At 38.5% G+C, this 16525-nt stretch overlaps 1 protein-coding gene across 4 annotated transcripts in view; it reads left to right on the top strand.

Annotated features, from left to right (window-relative positions):
* cdh23 (cadherin-related 23) overlaps positions 1 to 16525 on the top strand; it is a 1363918-nt gene that overhangs the window by 1254772 nt on the left and 92621 nt on the right. For all 4 annotated transcript variants that reach the window (XM_039768795.1, XM_039768746.1, XM_039768764.1 and 1 more), the window contains exons 39-41: positions 99 to 279; positions 7967 to 8100; positions 11945 to 12154. In XM_039768795.1, coding sequence (XP_039624729.1) covers positions 99 to 279; positions 7967 to 8100; positions 11945 to 12154 — 525 coding nt within the window. The remainder of the gene's footprint in view (positions 1 to 98; positions 280 to 7966; positions 8101 to 11944; positions 12155 to 16525) is intronic.

Consider the following 16525-nt stretch of genomic DNA (forward strand, 5'->3'; position numbering starts at 1 on the left):
ATGACCACCTTGGTGCCTTATCAGTACAACAATGTGGCCAGTAGTTCTAAGCTGTGTCTTGCAAATCTGACCAGTTCCCACCCGTGTTTCTTTTCCAGGTAATCATCAATGTCTTGGATGTGAATGATGTGACCCCAACTTTCCCTCGTTTGTTCGAGGGCACATTTGATATCACAGAAGGACAACCTGGTCCCAGGGTGTGGACTGTAAAAGCAGTGGATAATGACTCAGGTCTGAACGGACAGGTTGAGTACAGCATTGTGGCAGGAGACCCCCAAAGTAAGTAGTTCCTGAGTCCTTTTGCTCAGCATGAAATCTCTCTTTTAACATCTTATTGATGCAGAGCAGGTTTATTTCATGGAAAAGCAAATACTCTAAATAAATTGCAATTAAAATTGCTTTACTGGAGTATCACTTCAGGCATACAGTATTGGTACACGATTTTAGCTTTCAAATGCCAGGCTGTGTTTTGGATCTCCAAGAGCTTTTTGTTAACTGTTTTCCACTATAATCTTTGTGCCAACTGTAGTACTAAACATCTTGTACTCAGCCAATGGCTGTTACTTGCAATTGACTATACACTTTGCTCTTCCTTTGTACTCAGTACCTTTGTAAAAGTTCTACATAAATAGAAGTATAAAGAATCTGCTGCAGAAAGGTGCTATTAGAAACAGTATATGACCAAAGGTTTGCAGACACATAGCCATCACACCTACTGTATATGAGCTAGTAGAACATTCTATTGCATAACTACAGCCATTACTGTAGAGTTGCTCCCCTTTTTGTAACTATGGCAGCTCCTACTCTTCCAGGAAGGCTTTCCACAAGAATTATGAGTGTTTCTGTAAGAATTAGTAGCCATTTAGAAAAAAGAGTAGATGTAAAGTCACATGCTGATGTTGAATGAGAAGACACTGCTCAGAATCAGTGTTCCAATTCATCCCAAAGGTGTTCAGTAAGGTTTAGGTCAGAGCTCCATGTAGGCCACTCATGTCTTTATGGACCTTCCTTTGTGCAAAGTCAAGCTGTAACAAAACAAAATCATCCCCAAACTGTTACCACAAAGTTGGAAGTGTACAATTGTTGAAAATGTCTTTGCATGCTGTATCACTGGAAACAAAGAGCTTAGGCCAAAACCTGAAAAATAGCCCAAGACCATTACATCTCCTCCACCAAACTTTACAGTATTCCCCTGGCATCCACCAAACCCATATTCATCCATCAGACTGCCAGAGAGTGAAGTGTGATTCATAACTCCAGAAAACATGTTTCCACTGCTCTTGACTCTAATGGCGCCATGTTTCACACCTCTCTGCCCGAAACTTGGCATCATGTGTAGTGATCTTAGACTTGTGTACAGCTGCTTGGTAAAGGAAACCCATTTCATTAAGATCCCAAAGCCCAGATATGTGTTGATGTTGCTTCCAGAGGCAGTTTGAAACTCTGCTGTGAGAGATACAACACATTTTTACATACTATGAACCTTGCTGCCCCACTCTGTGAGATTCCTATGGTCTACCATATAATATCTGAGATGTTCTTACTCCTAGATGCTTTCACACCAAAAATAATAGTACTTACATTTGACCAGGGCAGATCTAGAAGAGTACAAATTTAATGTACTGACTTGTGCAAAGGATAGAATCAGTAGTGCCACATTTAAAGTCACTGAGCTATTCACTATGACCAATTCTATTGTCAGTGTTTTGTTAATAGAGATTCCATGGCTATATGCTTAGTTTTACGCACCTATTACAGTAATAATAGGTGTAGCTGAAATACATGAATTCATTATTTTGAAGGGGTGTCCACATACTTTTGACCATATAGTATAGATAGATAGATAGATAGATAGATAGATAGATAGATAGATAGATAGATAGATAGATAGATAGATAGTCAAGAACTAATATGTGGGACTTTAATAATTTAACACAATATAACATCTTGGAGCCCACTTAATCCAATTCAGTGTAATTGGGGGCTGGAACCTATCCCAGCAGAAGTAGGAGTAAGGCAGGAAACAACTCAGTGTAATGTATCAGTCCATCTCACAGCTCACTCACGCACACACCCACGCACTCACACTTGAATTCGGAATCATCCATTCACCTAACACTTATGTCTTGAAGAATGTAGGAGGAAAAACCCACACAGATGCCACACAAGGGCAACAACTGGGTGCTGGACTGGAGTTCAGGAAGCTTGATCAATGAGGCAGCAGTGCCAACCACTGAATCACTGCTTCTGAACTATGCCTCAGTGTCTGAAGCAGTATGTACCAGCACAGGAGCCAATGATGAAATACTGGAACAGTCACATATCACACAGGAAGTTCTATCGAGCTAAGTGCAAAACTCAGTGTTGGCAGATGCAACTACAAAGAACATCACCCACCTTGAAAAGGCTCCTAAAATGGCAATTTTAAAGTCATTAAAATAACAAAAGGAAAATCAGAAATATGGCAGTTATTTTTTAATGCCATTGATGGCAATGGAAACCATCTACCACTTGTTTGCTAGTATAAATGTTTAAAGGTTTTACCACGCAATAAGCAAATAAGCATACTTAAGACACTCATACACCAATGTCAAGGAAACAAAGTTGGCTGATATTTTACAACAAAGACAAAAGGGACAAGTGACCTGAAAATTTTAAAAAGTGATGATTTTAGTCGTTAGAATATTTGGCAACACTTCACTGAAAGTTACAGACATGCAGTCAGGCAGGAGTCCCATAGGACCTAAGTTAATACTTTGCACCACGAAATGTAATTACTACTGCTGCAGATGGGAGAGTTTTAGTTCTGTGTTCAGTGGGGAGAGACCTAAAGAAACTTTAAAACACTGATGCAAGGGGAATTTAAAAAGATCACCCAGCCCTCTTAAGAGATAGGAAACTATGGGTACCATCATAACCTGGGCCAGAAGTGTCATAATGCTACCCTTGTTGCTCATTTGGGCCTCACTGTGTACACTGTGAGATGATTGGCCTATTTGGCTACTGTAATAATCTTTTGGGCCATAAGTACCAGATAGCCCATCGCTCTTCCCAAACTCTTCTTCAAAATCTTTCTCTTCTTTGCATTTCTCCCCATACCTCGTCACACTAACTTTCTGCAAGGTTAAGTCTTTCCCCTAAATCACTTTCTGACTTCAATTTTGCCCACGTAATGTAACAAGGGACTACCTGAAAAGCAATCTCCTGAAACAATATGGGGTCAGGAATTCTCACAAAAAATTCCTGTGGCTTTTAACCCAGAACGCACTCTGGTAGATCCAAGTCCCTTAGTGTTTCCAGCCTTTTCAGAAGCTATGTTATAAGGGTCATGAGCCTGCACCTTAACCACGGCAACACCACTGTGCTGTGCTCTGATTGTTTGGGAAAAATCTCTCAGTCCTCTCCCCGTCCCCCATAGCTGCCTGTTGATCAGGGGGCTACTCGTTCCTTATGTCTGCCTAACAACCTGGGGAGGTGCTTCTGTCTTTCAATCAGCTTGCAGCTCTCATCTTTCTACTCCTTCCTTACTTTCTCTCTCCCAACAGAAGCTTTAATGACTGCCACCATTGCAGATAAGTTTCTTTCAGCCTCTCTCTGGAAATCTCCTGACATTATCTCTCCTGCAGTCTGGAAATCTTAATTTTATAATCTTATCCTTCATGAACTTTCTGCATCTCAGATCAACAACTCTTTCAGCTTCACTATCCAAAACTGGCTTTATGGTCTTCAGTTAGTAAAGAGCTGGATGGAGGTTGTTCCATAAGACAGTTTTCTCCTGTGCACCTTTTTTTATTTTTCCTTACTTTGCTGTGCATTCCTGCATGGGGTGTCTTTGTTGTGCCAGTTTACCCAAAAACATTTTTTTTCTCTTTTTATGTTCCTGTTTAATTCTGTTTAAAGGCTTGTGATACATTGGAGGTGCACGAGAGAGAAAAGAATATCAGAGAAGTATAAGAAGATTGTCCAGGATATGTATGATGGAGTGAGGATTCAATGTTGGGGTCCCAAAAAAAGATTCCAGTTATTGTAGGTCTGCACCAGGAATTTTCCTAGCTATGTTCTTACCTAACTGATCTAGTTATGGCTGTGCTGAGTCGTGGGATAAAAGACCAATCCCCCTGGTTCATGATTTTTGCTGATGACATTGTGTTATGTAGCACCAGAAATGAGAAAGTGGAGAGAGAAGTTGAAAGAATATAGAAGGGCTTTGGAACATAGAGGATTGAAGATAAATAGGAAGGGGACAAAGTATATGAAATTTAATGATGAAGTTAGCCTGCAGAGAGATCTATTTAAAAGAGTGTATACATTTATAGAAGATAGAAAACTAGATGCAGAGATAAGCCATGGAGTGCTGTGTGGATGGAACAACTGGAAGAAGTAATCAGGAGTATTGTGTTATTAAAGAATTAAGGCAAAGGTTAAAGGTAAGTTTTTTTAGGACAGTAGTAAGACCAGTAATGATGTATGCACTACTATTGCACTGCCATTATCGTATGCTGCAGCTTGTGATTGTGATTTGTTATTTGTATAGTGTGTACTTAAATGTTTGTATTTATCCATCCATCCATTTTCTAACCCGCTGAATCCGAATACAGTGTATTTAACTTGGTGTAAATCTTGGCTACTGGTACTTAAATTTCCCTTTTGATCAATAAAGTATCTATCTATCTATCTATCTATCTGTCTATCTAGCTATCTATCTATCTATCTATCTATCTATCTATCTATCTATCTGAGAAATGTACAGTTAAGTTGAGCACATGAGTTAGATGTGGCAGAAATGAGAATGTTGAGATGTATGTGTAGAGTTACAAAAAAGGACAGAATAAGAAATGAGACAATCAAAGAGAGGTACAACAAAAGTGGGAGAGATATCTCAGTACGGGAAAGTACAGTACGTTGAATTGGCGTGGATATGTGATGAGGGGAAACAATGAATATGTAGGCAAAAGAGTGATGGGGATGGAAGTATAGGGGAAGAGAAAGCGAGGGAGGCCAAAGTGGAGGTGGATGGATAAAGGAAAAGAAGATCTGAAGGAAAAGGCCTTGATTGAGGAGGATGAGGTGCAAAACCGAGCTCTATGGAGAAGCTTAATCAAGTACATCAACCCCAGGTAGAAGTGAGAAAAGATGAAAAGGAAGAAGAAGAAGAAGATTGTGCTTCTGTTTAGTTAGTCATCTCAGGCTTTCATCAAGGAGGGGTGTTTGCTTTTTTCCTTACATTGTCTAAAAATATTGTTAATATTTTTAGTTTCCTTTTACTGTATTTGTATTTTATCAATACAAATTTAATTACACAAGAAGCTTGCAGCTCTCTCGTATTTGTGTCCCTGTCTACCATTTAGTCTTCTTGGTATCTAAAGGACCTTTCCCAGACCAGTTTGACCACACCCACTTCCATTTCTGCCTTTTTGACCTTCTTGTCAGATAGCTAGATATGAAAGGCATTATACAATTGACAGATAGCTACAAGTGCCCCTGCTATTCAGGGTCATACTGTAGCAAAACAACACATAGCTGAACTGTTTTTCTTATAAGAAATAATGGACCATATTATTAATATAAACTGAGTATTGTTATCACTTTAATACAACTTTTTAAAAAATTGCATCAAAAGTAATACAATGTAAATGGAATATATTCAAGTTTAATACATTTTAAAAATCAAAGAAATGGTGGTTAATGACAGTTTTTGTTTTTTTACCCAGAGAAGATGAAGATTCTTGCTTGTTGTGTTTAAGTTGAGGAGGAATGTCTAGCGTGCAGCAGAGTGTCTTACTTTAAACTTCTTTGGGTGGAGTTACTGTACCCAACAGTGTGTTCCAGTGACCCTCTCTGGGCTAAGCACCAAGAGTCATTTATGTTTTTCCTTGTTTTGCCAGGGATTCTTTCAAGAGGAAGTAAAGAGAACTATAATGATAGATAGATAGATAGATAGATAGATAGATAGATAGATAGATAGATAGATAGATAGATAGATAGATAGATAGATAGATAGATAATCATATCTTCCAGATTTGTAATTTTCTGCACACAATGCTTGATATTAAGAAAAATCCTTCCATCGTGTTTGTGTTAGGAAACACATAAGAAATTCTGAAGCTAGTGAATGTGTCTGTAACTATGCTAAGCATAAACCAACCTTCTATTGTATTTAAAAGGCTTACAGCATCTGATTCATTTACAGTTACTGACAATGTTTGGTTTGGTTCATTATCTTCCTTTCTGCTTTTGTGGTTTGTTCAGGCCACATCTTGCAACAAGAAAGGAAGTCATTGCAGGCTACTGTGTGAGTTTATAAGAAATCAGAGGCTTATAATGCGGACAACCTATTTGCAATAACTAGATTAGGGTTTTTAAAGCAACAAAAAGCCTATCTTAAATCAGGAGTCAACACTGTTAAGAGTCAAGTATCCAATTTATACACAAGTGCTAGTCATGAGTTTAGAAAACTGCAGTGGAGTTTGAAGGCTAAAGACAAGACCCAAAATCAGTGACCTGTGTCAATCTGATGCTCCCTATTTAATCAGTGCTTGGCTGTAAGCTGGTGACCTTGGACAGATGTCTTTATTTTATATTTATACACCAATCAGCCACAACATTAAAACCATCTGCCTAATAATGTGTAGGTCCCCCTCATGCCACCAAAACAGCTCTGACCTGTCAAAGCATGGACTTTACAAGACCTCTAAAGGTGTCCTGTGGCATCAGAAGTTAGCAGCAGTTCCTTTAAGTCCTGTAAGGCCTCCATGGATCACACTTGTTTTTCCATTACATACTAAAGACACTTGAATGGAATGAGATCTGGGGAATTTGGAGGCCAAGTGAACACCTTGGACTCTTTGTTATGTTCCTCAAACCAATTTTTTCAGTGTGGCAGAGTGCATTATCCTGCTAAAATAGGCTACTGCCATCAGAGAATACCATTGCCATGAAGGGGTGTACATCGTTTGCAAAAATCCTTAGGTAGGTGTCAAAGTAACATTCACATGAATGCCAGGACCCAAGGTTTCATAGCAGAACATTGTCCAGAGCTTTACACTGCTTTCTCTGGCTTGCCTCTTTCCCATAGTGCCTCCTGCTGCCAACTTGTCCTCAATTAATTCATACACATGAACCTGGCCATCCATATAATCTAAAAGAAAACGTGAATCATTAGACCAAGCCATCTTCTTTCATTGCTCCATGGTCCAGTTCTGATTCTTACATGCCCATTGGTGGTGGACGGGGGTCAGCATGAGAACTCTGATTAGTTTGCAGCTATGCAGCCCCATATGCAGCAAGCTGTGATGCACTGTGTATTCTGGCACCTTCCTCTCATGGCCATCACTAAGTTTTTCAACATTTTGTACTACAGTAGTCATTCTGTGGGATTGGACCAAAACAGGCTAGCCTTCACTCCCCACATGCATAAGTGAGCTTTGGGCACCTATGACCCTGTCACCAGTTCACCAGTTGTCCTTTCCTGAACCACGATTTGGAAGGTACTGACCACTGCATACTGGGAACACCCTACATGACCTGTCATTTTGGAGAGGCTTTGAGCCAGTCATCTAGCCATAACAATTTGGCCCATGTCAAAGTTACTGAGATCCTTACACCTGCCCATTTTTACTTCCAACACATCACCTTTAAGAACTGGCTACTCCCTTGCTTCCTAATATACTCCCTACACCCAGTGACAGGTGCCATTGTAACAAGATATCAATGTTACTCGCGTCACCTGTGAGTGGTTTTAATGTTGTGGCTGACTGGTGTATATGTGTAACCTATGTGATTGTGACTCTTCAAGTAAACGTTTATGTCATAAGAATGTGCAATGTGACCCTTTGCACCACTTTTATCGTTTCTCACACATTAATCTTGTCATGGTTAACCAAGAGAAGGTTTCAAATGGAATCTTAGGTATAAAGAGAAAAGATGTCATAATACCTAACAGTGTAAGTTTGTTTCTTTCTTGCAGATGAGTTTGTGGTGTCACCAGTGGAGGGAGAGCTGCGTGTGAGACGGGATATAGAACTGGACCGAGAGAACATTGCCACTTATAATATTACAGTAATGGCCAAGGACCTTGGGCAGCCAGCACTTAGCAGTACGGTATGGAAGCTGCAATGGGAATTCACTTCATAACATTCATGTCAAACACCATCCAAATGGTCAGGACTAGCTTCAAATATGATTCTGGGTTACTTTTCAGTGCTCTGCGCTTGTCCGTTTTCAGTTTCTTTAGCATATGTAATGAGTGTTTTTACTTTAGCGGGGGAAATGGGGATTTTATTTGACTTTTTGTTATTTCATGCTGTGCTCTTCAGTTCCATCATGTAATAACCCATCACGGAAATGGAGGTATATAGTCAGTACTTTCTAATCATCTACCACGGAACAAGACGAAGAGAAGGTAAAGGGGAAAATCAAGTCAGCACTTGAAAGGTGACTTCTACCACTTCCTTTAATGTCACACACCTACGTGGTAGAAGTAAAAAAAATGAAGCCATCACTGTTATTTTTGAAAGTAAAAAAAAAACCTTACTGCCTTTAAAGCAATCCCCTGTCTTTCTATTTTTTCGTGTGTGCATGATTGCACAGAGACTATTTATAGGCCTAAATTAAATCTAAAATATATCTTTATGGTGGCACGGTGGCACAGTGGTAGCGCTGCTGCCTCGCAGTTAGGAGACCTGGGTTCGCTTCCCGGGTCCTCCCTGTGTGGATTCTGCATGTTCTCCCCGTGTCTGCGTGGGTTTACTCCCACAGTCCAAAGACATGAAGGTTAGGTGCATTGGCGATTCTATATTGTGCTTAGTGTGTGGGTGTACATGTCCTGTGGTGGGCTGGCGCCCTGCCTGGGGTTTGATTCCTGCCTAGTGCCCTGTGTTGTCTGGGACTGGCTCCAGCAGACTCCCGTGACCCTGAAGTTAGGATATAATGGATGAATAAAATTTTATGCTATTTAAATCAAAATTCTATAGAATTCTAATTCTACAGAAATATAATTTCTTTTAAAAATATAAACTTTGGTGAACTTTCACTGTGGACATTTTTGTTGCTGGTGATGGTGTCCCCCCTAAAAACCAGAATCAGTCTGTATAAGCAGCGGAGAACTTCAGACCGTAGCAGCTGCATGCTATCTAGTTTCCATGCCAGCTTGAAGTTCTCTTAATTAATGAATAGTTTATCATTATTTTCAAAGGCATATATGATAAAGGAAAAGGCAAACGATGAATTAAAATGTTTTGGTAGGTCTCAAAAGTATGTCTTAAAGCAAGTGACAAGAATTAAGAGCTCACATGGACTGTTGATCAAGCAAAAGATGTGAAACTACCAGTGGATGGTTTTTCTATTTGTATCAAAACTATACAAAGACAATACAATCTGGTCTCCAAACCCCAAACTTTAAAACATAATGACTTCCATGCAAAAACATTATTCATTGTCTTCTAAAGCGTGAAGAAAAAGTCACACATTTACAGTAAATGGGATTTAAATTTCAGGACCGTGGCAACAGTTTTGACAAGTAAAGGTAACTCATGTCAGAGTTTTGGAGGAACCACTAAAACAAAAAAATCGCTTTTCCTCATGAACCGACAGTGAGGCACTGATAAGAGAAACTGAGATGATGATCTCCATGCCCTGGAAGGAGAATATTAGAAGAGGAAATCTGAAATATACAGAACTTTAAACATTATTCTGAAACTGACAGGCAGCCAATGAAGAGAGGCCAAAATAGGAGTAATATGTTCCCTCTTGTGGGAACCTGTTAACAACAGCTGCATTTTGAACCAGCAAAATGTGAGATAGGAAGCCTGACTGAATCCAGGATACAGAGAAATAAAATAATCCAACCTAATGTAGACAAAGGCATGGATAACAGTCTCTGTGTCTTTGGCAGATAAGAACAGCTTGATTTTGGCTATGTTTCTGAGATAATAGATATTACCCTAGACCAACACATCTATATTTTTAAACAAAGGGAAGAATCAAAAATCACCCCTAAGGTTTTTGCATGTATTTTAATATGGAGGTGGGGGAGAGGACCAAGGTTATTGGCAAGTCTACTGACGACAACAGGATTTCCAAAAAGCAGTATGTCTGTCTTATTCTCATTTAACTGAATGAAGTTATGAGTCATCCAGCATTTAACATCCTTAAAGCAGTGGAGCATATTGAATACTGAACCGTTATCAGTTGGCTTCAGGGTAGATATAACTGTGTGTCATCAGAATAGCAATGAAATGTAACATTATGTTGTTGAATAAATGGTCCTAGAGAAAGCATGTATAGGACAGAGACTGTTGGGGCCCAAGTGGAACCTTGGGTAACTCCAGAAGAAGTAATAGCAGAAGAAGAGGAAAAAGTGTCTATGGAGACAAAAATAAAGATCTGTTATTAAAATAAGATTTGAATCAGGTTAGAGCTCTGCCCTTAATGCCTACCAAATGCTCCAAATGGTATAGCTGAATAGTATGGTCATGGTCAATCGTATCACAAGCAGTACTTACTGTATATCAAGCAAAGTTAGATAGGCACAGTCCCCATCATCAGCTATACACGGCTGATCATTTGTCACCCTCAAAAGAGCATTTTGTAAAGGTGTACTCAACAGTTTGAAGTCCACATACCGTTGCTAATGTTGCAGTCTGCAAACCATCAGCAGCCTCAATGTGAGCTTGATGTGATCTTACAAAATAATAGGAAATCAACTGCCTTAGCCGAGGCACACTTTTCAAACTTAAAAAACAAGAATGTACAATACTTTAACAACTCTAGCATGTATTGTATGTATAAATATATTTATATATGTGTGTGTGTGCATATGTGAGGTAACTGCAATGGATAAAAGCTAACGCAATACAATATGTTCGCACACAGTGCAGCATTCTACCATTAGTCTAGTTGAAGCAGAGGTCAAATAAACATAGACACTTCACTGTAGGATTGCACCATCGTTAAACAGTATGCCCAGATTTCTTTGGGCAGAGGGAGTGAACCTTGCTGAAAATCACCAAGGGATGTTAACTTGTGCAAATCAGTAAGCTGTTTGGGTACCCATCTTGCACAAACTTTATGGTACCTCAAGTCATCGTGCACAATGGCATGTGTAGCTCCATAATTGACATCCGTATGTACAGCAACATTGAACAAAATAATCCATTGGTCTTCTCTGATGAAGGCATTTGCCATGTGGGTGTTGGCTTGTGTGCTCGATGTTGATGGCCAACCTTTGTCGGTTACACTTGTTCTTCCCGCTTTAAAACTTTACCCATTCATAAACTTTTTATTGAGTCATGCTGTTTTCACTTCCATACTAAGCCAAAATTTCAGCAGGTTGCCCAAAGAAATCTCACTCTTAACTTGACTCACTCTTAGCTGGACTGCCAGCAAGCCAGTTATCTGGCAGGCCTCCTCCCTCTATCTTTCTCAACTTTCATTCATACCTCAACTGTGCTAGAGACACAGATGTCCATCCATGTGTATGTTTATATCTTCCATGACTTGAGGGTATAAGTTAAAATGTTTACATTGAAGCCAGCAGAGTTTAAGAAGTGACATGATATATTTAAAATTATGAAAGGAGTCTGTAGTGTGGATGCCAGCTGTTACTTTGAAATTAGTTCTTTAAAAAGAATTTGAGAGTACAGATGGAAGCTGTTTTAGAATACATTATGTACTATTACTAGAAAGTATTCTTTCACATTGAAAACATCAGGTACATACGTTTTTTGAGCACCTTTGAATCTCAACGATATTCTGCAAATTTGTAGGAACAGATATTGACCAAGCTGTGCTTGGCTGAATGAGTTCATCGTTCTTATCTGATCCATATGTGAATGGGATAGAAATTAGGTCTGTATTGGTTATGGTTGCCAGCATGACATCTAATTCCATATTTAACTAAGTCCTTATTTGCCTCTCTTTCATTACTTTTTTTCTTATTTCCCAGGTACTCATTGGAGTTCGTGTTTTGGATATCAATGACAATGATCCAGTCATACAGAATTTGCCTTTGGAGAAGAGTGTAAGCGAGGGAGCCTTTGTTTCCACAGAAATATGTCGGGTGCTGGCAAGTGACACAGACAGTGGCAGGAATGCCTTGCTTACCTATAACGTAACTGGAGGAAACACAGACAATGCCTTCTACATCAATGAGACGGTAAGCCATGTTTTCTGCACAGGCTAGAAATACAGTATGTTTCCTTTAGTCACCTATACTGAATGACAATTTGGAAGCTGGTATCCTTTCCTAATTTTTTAATGAGTATAATAACATCAAAAACGACAGAGCTAACCCAGTCAATATGTCAACTTAGGCATTATACTTGGTGTTATATTGAAAAGAACAGAACCAATATTACAGTTCAGATCACAACTGCTAACCTGCTGCTTAGAAATCTCTTAGAGATAACTTGTTAGTTTGTTTAAGATAACCACTGCTGTCTGAGATTTGCATAGCCATGATCTGTTCATCATTGGCCATTGATTTCTCTAGCTACATTTACTGTGCTTTAAAGAAAAAAAGAAATCCGGTTTGTGTTTCTGATTTTGTTAAAGTCAAAGTTTAATTGGACATGTTGCAAAATAAAATGGGGAGACACAGATGAAGTTCTTGGGTCCATGGTGGAGTGCTAATTAAAAGTGAGCTCACTTAAGTAAAAAATAGACTTAAAAAGTCTATGTGGTCTAAATATTGACTTCCTCAGCCTGGGTGTAGTGCTTTTAATAGATGCAACTCCATCTTTCTTGGATAATGGTTCAATAATGAACGCCGACTTCCAGTCTGCATCTCTTTTAAAAAATGGAAGAAGCAGAAGTGGCAGGCTTCTGGTGTCGCAGTGAAAAAATGTCATGTTTCCTCCATTTATACTTTCTCATATAGGGAACGTATTGTAATCGTACAAAAATTCGACCTCAAGATTTTGATGACCTCCCTGAGTCCAATTTACTTTCTCTTAGGGAAAGTATTGTAATCATCCAAAAATTTAATTTCGAGATTTTGATGAATCTCGACGTTTTAGACCTCCCAGAGTCCGAAAATACCATTTTTGGAATTATGTCTATGTGTCTGTCTGTTTGTGTTTGTATATGTAAACATGATAACTTGAGTACGTTTTCATTTAGGTCAACCAAATTATACATACGAATATTAGGTACAAAATGTAGATTTCTATCAACGTTTATGCTATTTCCGCTAACCAGAAGTGGTACTTTTTTATTCATGCAGCTACAAAGTTCGATTTATTCAACCTTTCTTTTATAATAATTGTTCAATATATTATTCATTTGATTTGATTTGTTGTTGATGGTTCTTCAATGTGCATAATATAAAAACATATTCATTGTCTTGCAGTTTACTCCTCAAATATCCATCCCCATATCTGAGTATACGAGAAAGTCTAGGGGAGACCACTCCTGATTTTTTTCTTCCTCTATTCCAAAGGTTCAAAGAGAAAGACTGTTAATGCTGCTCTCCCACCACTCTTAACTGCCTCAGTCCCTACCTCATTAGGACCCTCAAGACGTACCCTAGGTGCACGTGCCTGACAATGTTCATTTTTTTAAGACGGTCAACTGATGATTTTTTGGAGAAATCCTGTTGAAGAGACTTGCCTGAAACAAACTCTCTTCATTCTCATTTAATGTTGATTGTTCTTTTGTTTTGATAAATAATGTTAACTCTAATTATAGGCTTTGTTTGAAGGTCTATTCAGAGAACTTTATGAAAAAAAACTGCATGCTCACTTAATGTAGTAAACAAGTGAAACACTCTAAAAAGAGTTTTTTTTTCATAGTTTTAATGTTCTGTAGAGTAGAAAATAAGAAATATTGCTCACACCACCATAATTTTCCTGTGTTCTTTTTGACAGCTGTGTAAAGTGGGTTTCACCTGCACACCAGTAAAATTTATTTTATTTATGCCTCTTGTTCACCACGATGTGTTTTTAAAAGATGTAACGTGCTACATTTTTTCCACACAAAAACGCAAATCAATGTACCATCTTGCACGTTACTGCATTTTAGTCACAGAAAAACTAACTACGTGATAGGTCACTTGCCCCGCTTCCCAGCCAACTGTTACTTAGTAACCACACTTCCTGTCTTCTTGATTCTTGTAGATGAGCTTCAGGGTATACATACTCCATGTGCAATGGAACTTTGAGTTTCTTTTCTGTCTCTTATGCATCTTTAGGATTGTAATCACCAAGATTGTACCAGTAGAACAATCACAACACATAGCTGATTATGCATAACAGGAAATTAGATCTTTATTTAAAAACTAAATGATAGAAAGAATCATTCTGAATTATTGCATGTAAATGTTTCCCAGACAGAATTAAACACTATTCTTATTGGGTCCATGGCACTAATTTCACTGGAAATGAAGTGCAATTTGATTTTTTTGTGAATAGAGACATTCAGTTTTATATGTATCATTTCACTCATCACTACACTTTTGTTACTTGCATAAAAAATTAATCCAACTAAAGTGTGTAAAAGAGGACACAGAGCACCAGTGATTGAGTGCAGTCTTGTCATCAGCATAATGACACATGCTGACACCAGTTGGTGGCTACAATATCATCCTAGTCAACCTGAAGTGTTCCCAGGTCAGAGCAAATTCTTTAATGTAGACAGGAACTAACAGTTGATTCCACCTGCCTACTTTATGGAAAAAATGTAATTGAGATACAACTGGAATCAGGCTCAGCTAATTCTGGTTCTACCTGGTCTTTAGTGCCACTGGAAAAGCAGCATTTGAATACCTTCCTTATTGGATATTAATGAATGTTATATGATAACATTTGCCTCATAAACCACAGTACTATTTCTTTTACAAACTCCTCAATTAGCAAAGGTGTACCAGTCCAAGATACTTTACATAATGCTAAACAATGGCAGACTAAAGTAGAGTGTTCATACATACTGTATTAACATTAGAACCTCTACTGAGCAAATGGGATGCTTTCCAAAGACATGGATCATAATCCTATAGAAGACAGATGTCTTCATTTCAATTATGCGTCATATGACAACCACTTGGAGATCACCACCTCTGCACTGGCAAGTATGTTCTAGCGCTAGTTAAAAATCAACAGCTTAATGTGATGGTGTGCCAGCCTTATTTTTAGGGCCAAAATTTTACTCAGCTCTAAACAGTATCTAGTTATAATCCTATCATCATTATATTGTTCAGCAGAGAGGAAGAGAGAGGTAATCTTTATGGCAAAGTGGAATAACACCTCAAAATGCACTTTAAGGTGTATTAAAGTGAGTTATACATACTGTATCTAATAATGCATCTCTTTAAAGAAATTTCAGATGAAATGTTAGATAACAAAAATACACTACATTTCCAAATATCTTAAAATGACATACAGGTTTGTTTGATATATCTGAAATACATTGTAAAATGTTTCAAATATATTTCAAGGTTTCTTAAAATAACTTCAATGCAATTCAAGACATCTATAAATGACTTCCTGTTAACCTTCCTATACTTTTAATAGGACTTCCTGTCACTTTAAGATAACTTGAAATGCATTTGGGAAATTTTGCAATGGAGGGGAGGTTATTTTAACACTTTGGGAAATGCATGTCATCTCATCTCATTATCTGAAACTGCTTCTCTTGGAGTTGGGGCAGCAGCCAAGTAGGTCAACCTGTACTTCAGAAGAGCTACTGATTCTAGCTCTTTCTGGAGAATTTCCAGGTGTCCCCAGCTCTGAGTCTGCCTCATACACAGTTTTGTCTTTATCTTGCGTTCCTTTCTTCCATTACTAGTGAATAAGATCCCAAGATGCTTGAACTACTTGAACTCCTCCACTAAGGGCAGTTCCCCACATAACCTGGAGAGCAATTTACTCTTTTCCAAGGGAGAACTATGACCTCAGATTTGGAGATACTGAGCCTTGTCTCTGCCCCTTCACACTTGGCACGTAACAGTTTGACTGTGGGCCAAAGGTCACAGTTAGATGAGACAAAGAGAACAACATCATCTTCCTAAAGCAACAGTGCTACCCCTAGCCTCCCTGACTAGACACCCTCACGCTCTCAGTTACGCTTTTATATGCTGTCCATGAAAACCACAAACAGGAGCGTTGACAAGACACTGCCTTGGCAATTCCAAAAGAATCCAAGTAAAAAAGATTTCCAGTCGGAAATTGAAAAGGAATCATGGGATTTCCAGCAAGAAGACAACTTTTGCTGTAAATGTCCTTAAAGCAACAAACAAATGAAGTGAGGAAAAATCTAGCAGTACGAAAATGTGGGGAAGCAAGGGAATGTTACTAGAGAGACTGGATGTAAGAAAAGGGAGGACAGTCTGAAAACCTATGCATAAATGTACCTGGGGTGTTCATAAAACAAAAGCGACAGCTAAGGTGAGAGGACGATCCCCTGTCATATTGTTTATAGGGAGAGGAATATCATCAGTGAACTAATTAAAAATTGGGTTTAATGATAATTAGAATCCCTCTTTTTTTTTCTTAAAAATAGTGTCCAATGGGTTTGACTCTTTCATAATCAA

The sequence above is a fragment of the Polypterus senegalus genome, chromosome 1, assembly GCF_016835505.1.
Source record: "Polypterus senegalus isolate Bchr_013 chromosome 1, ASM1683550v1, whole genome shotgun sequence".
Classification (NCBI taxonomy): domain Eukaryota; kingdom Metazoa; phylum Chordata; class Cladistia; order Polypteriformes; family Polypteridae; genus Polypterus; species Polypterus senegalus.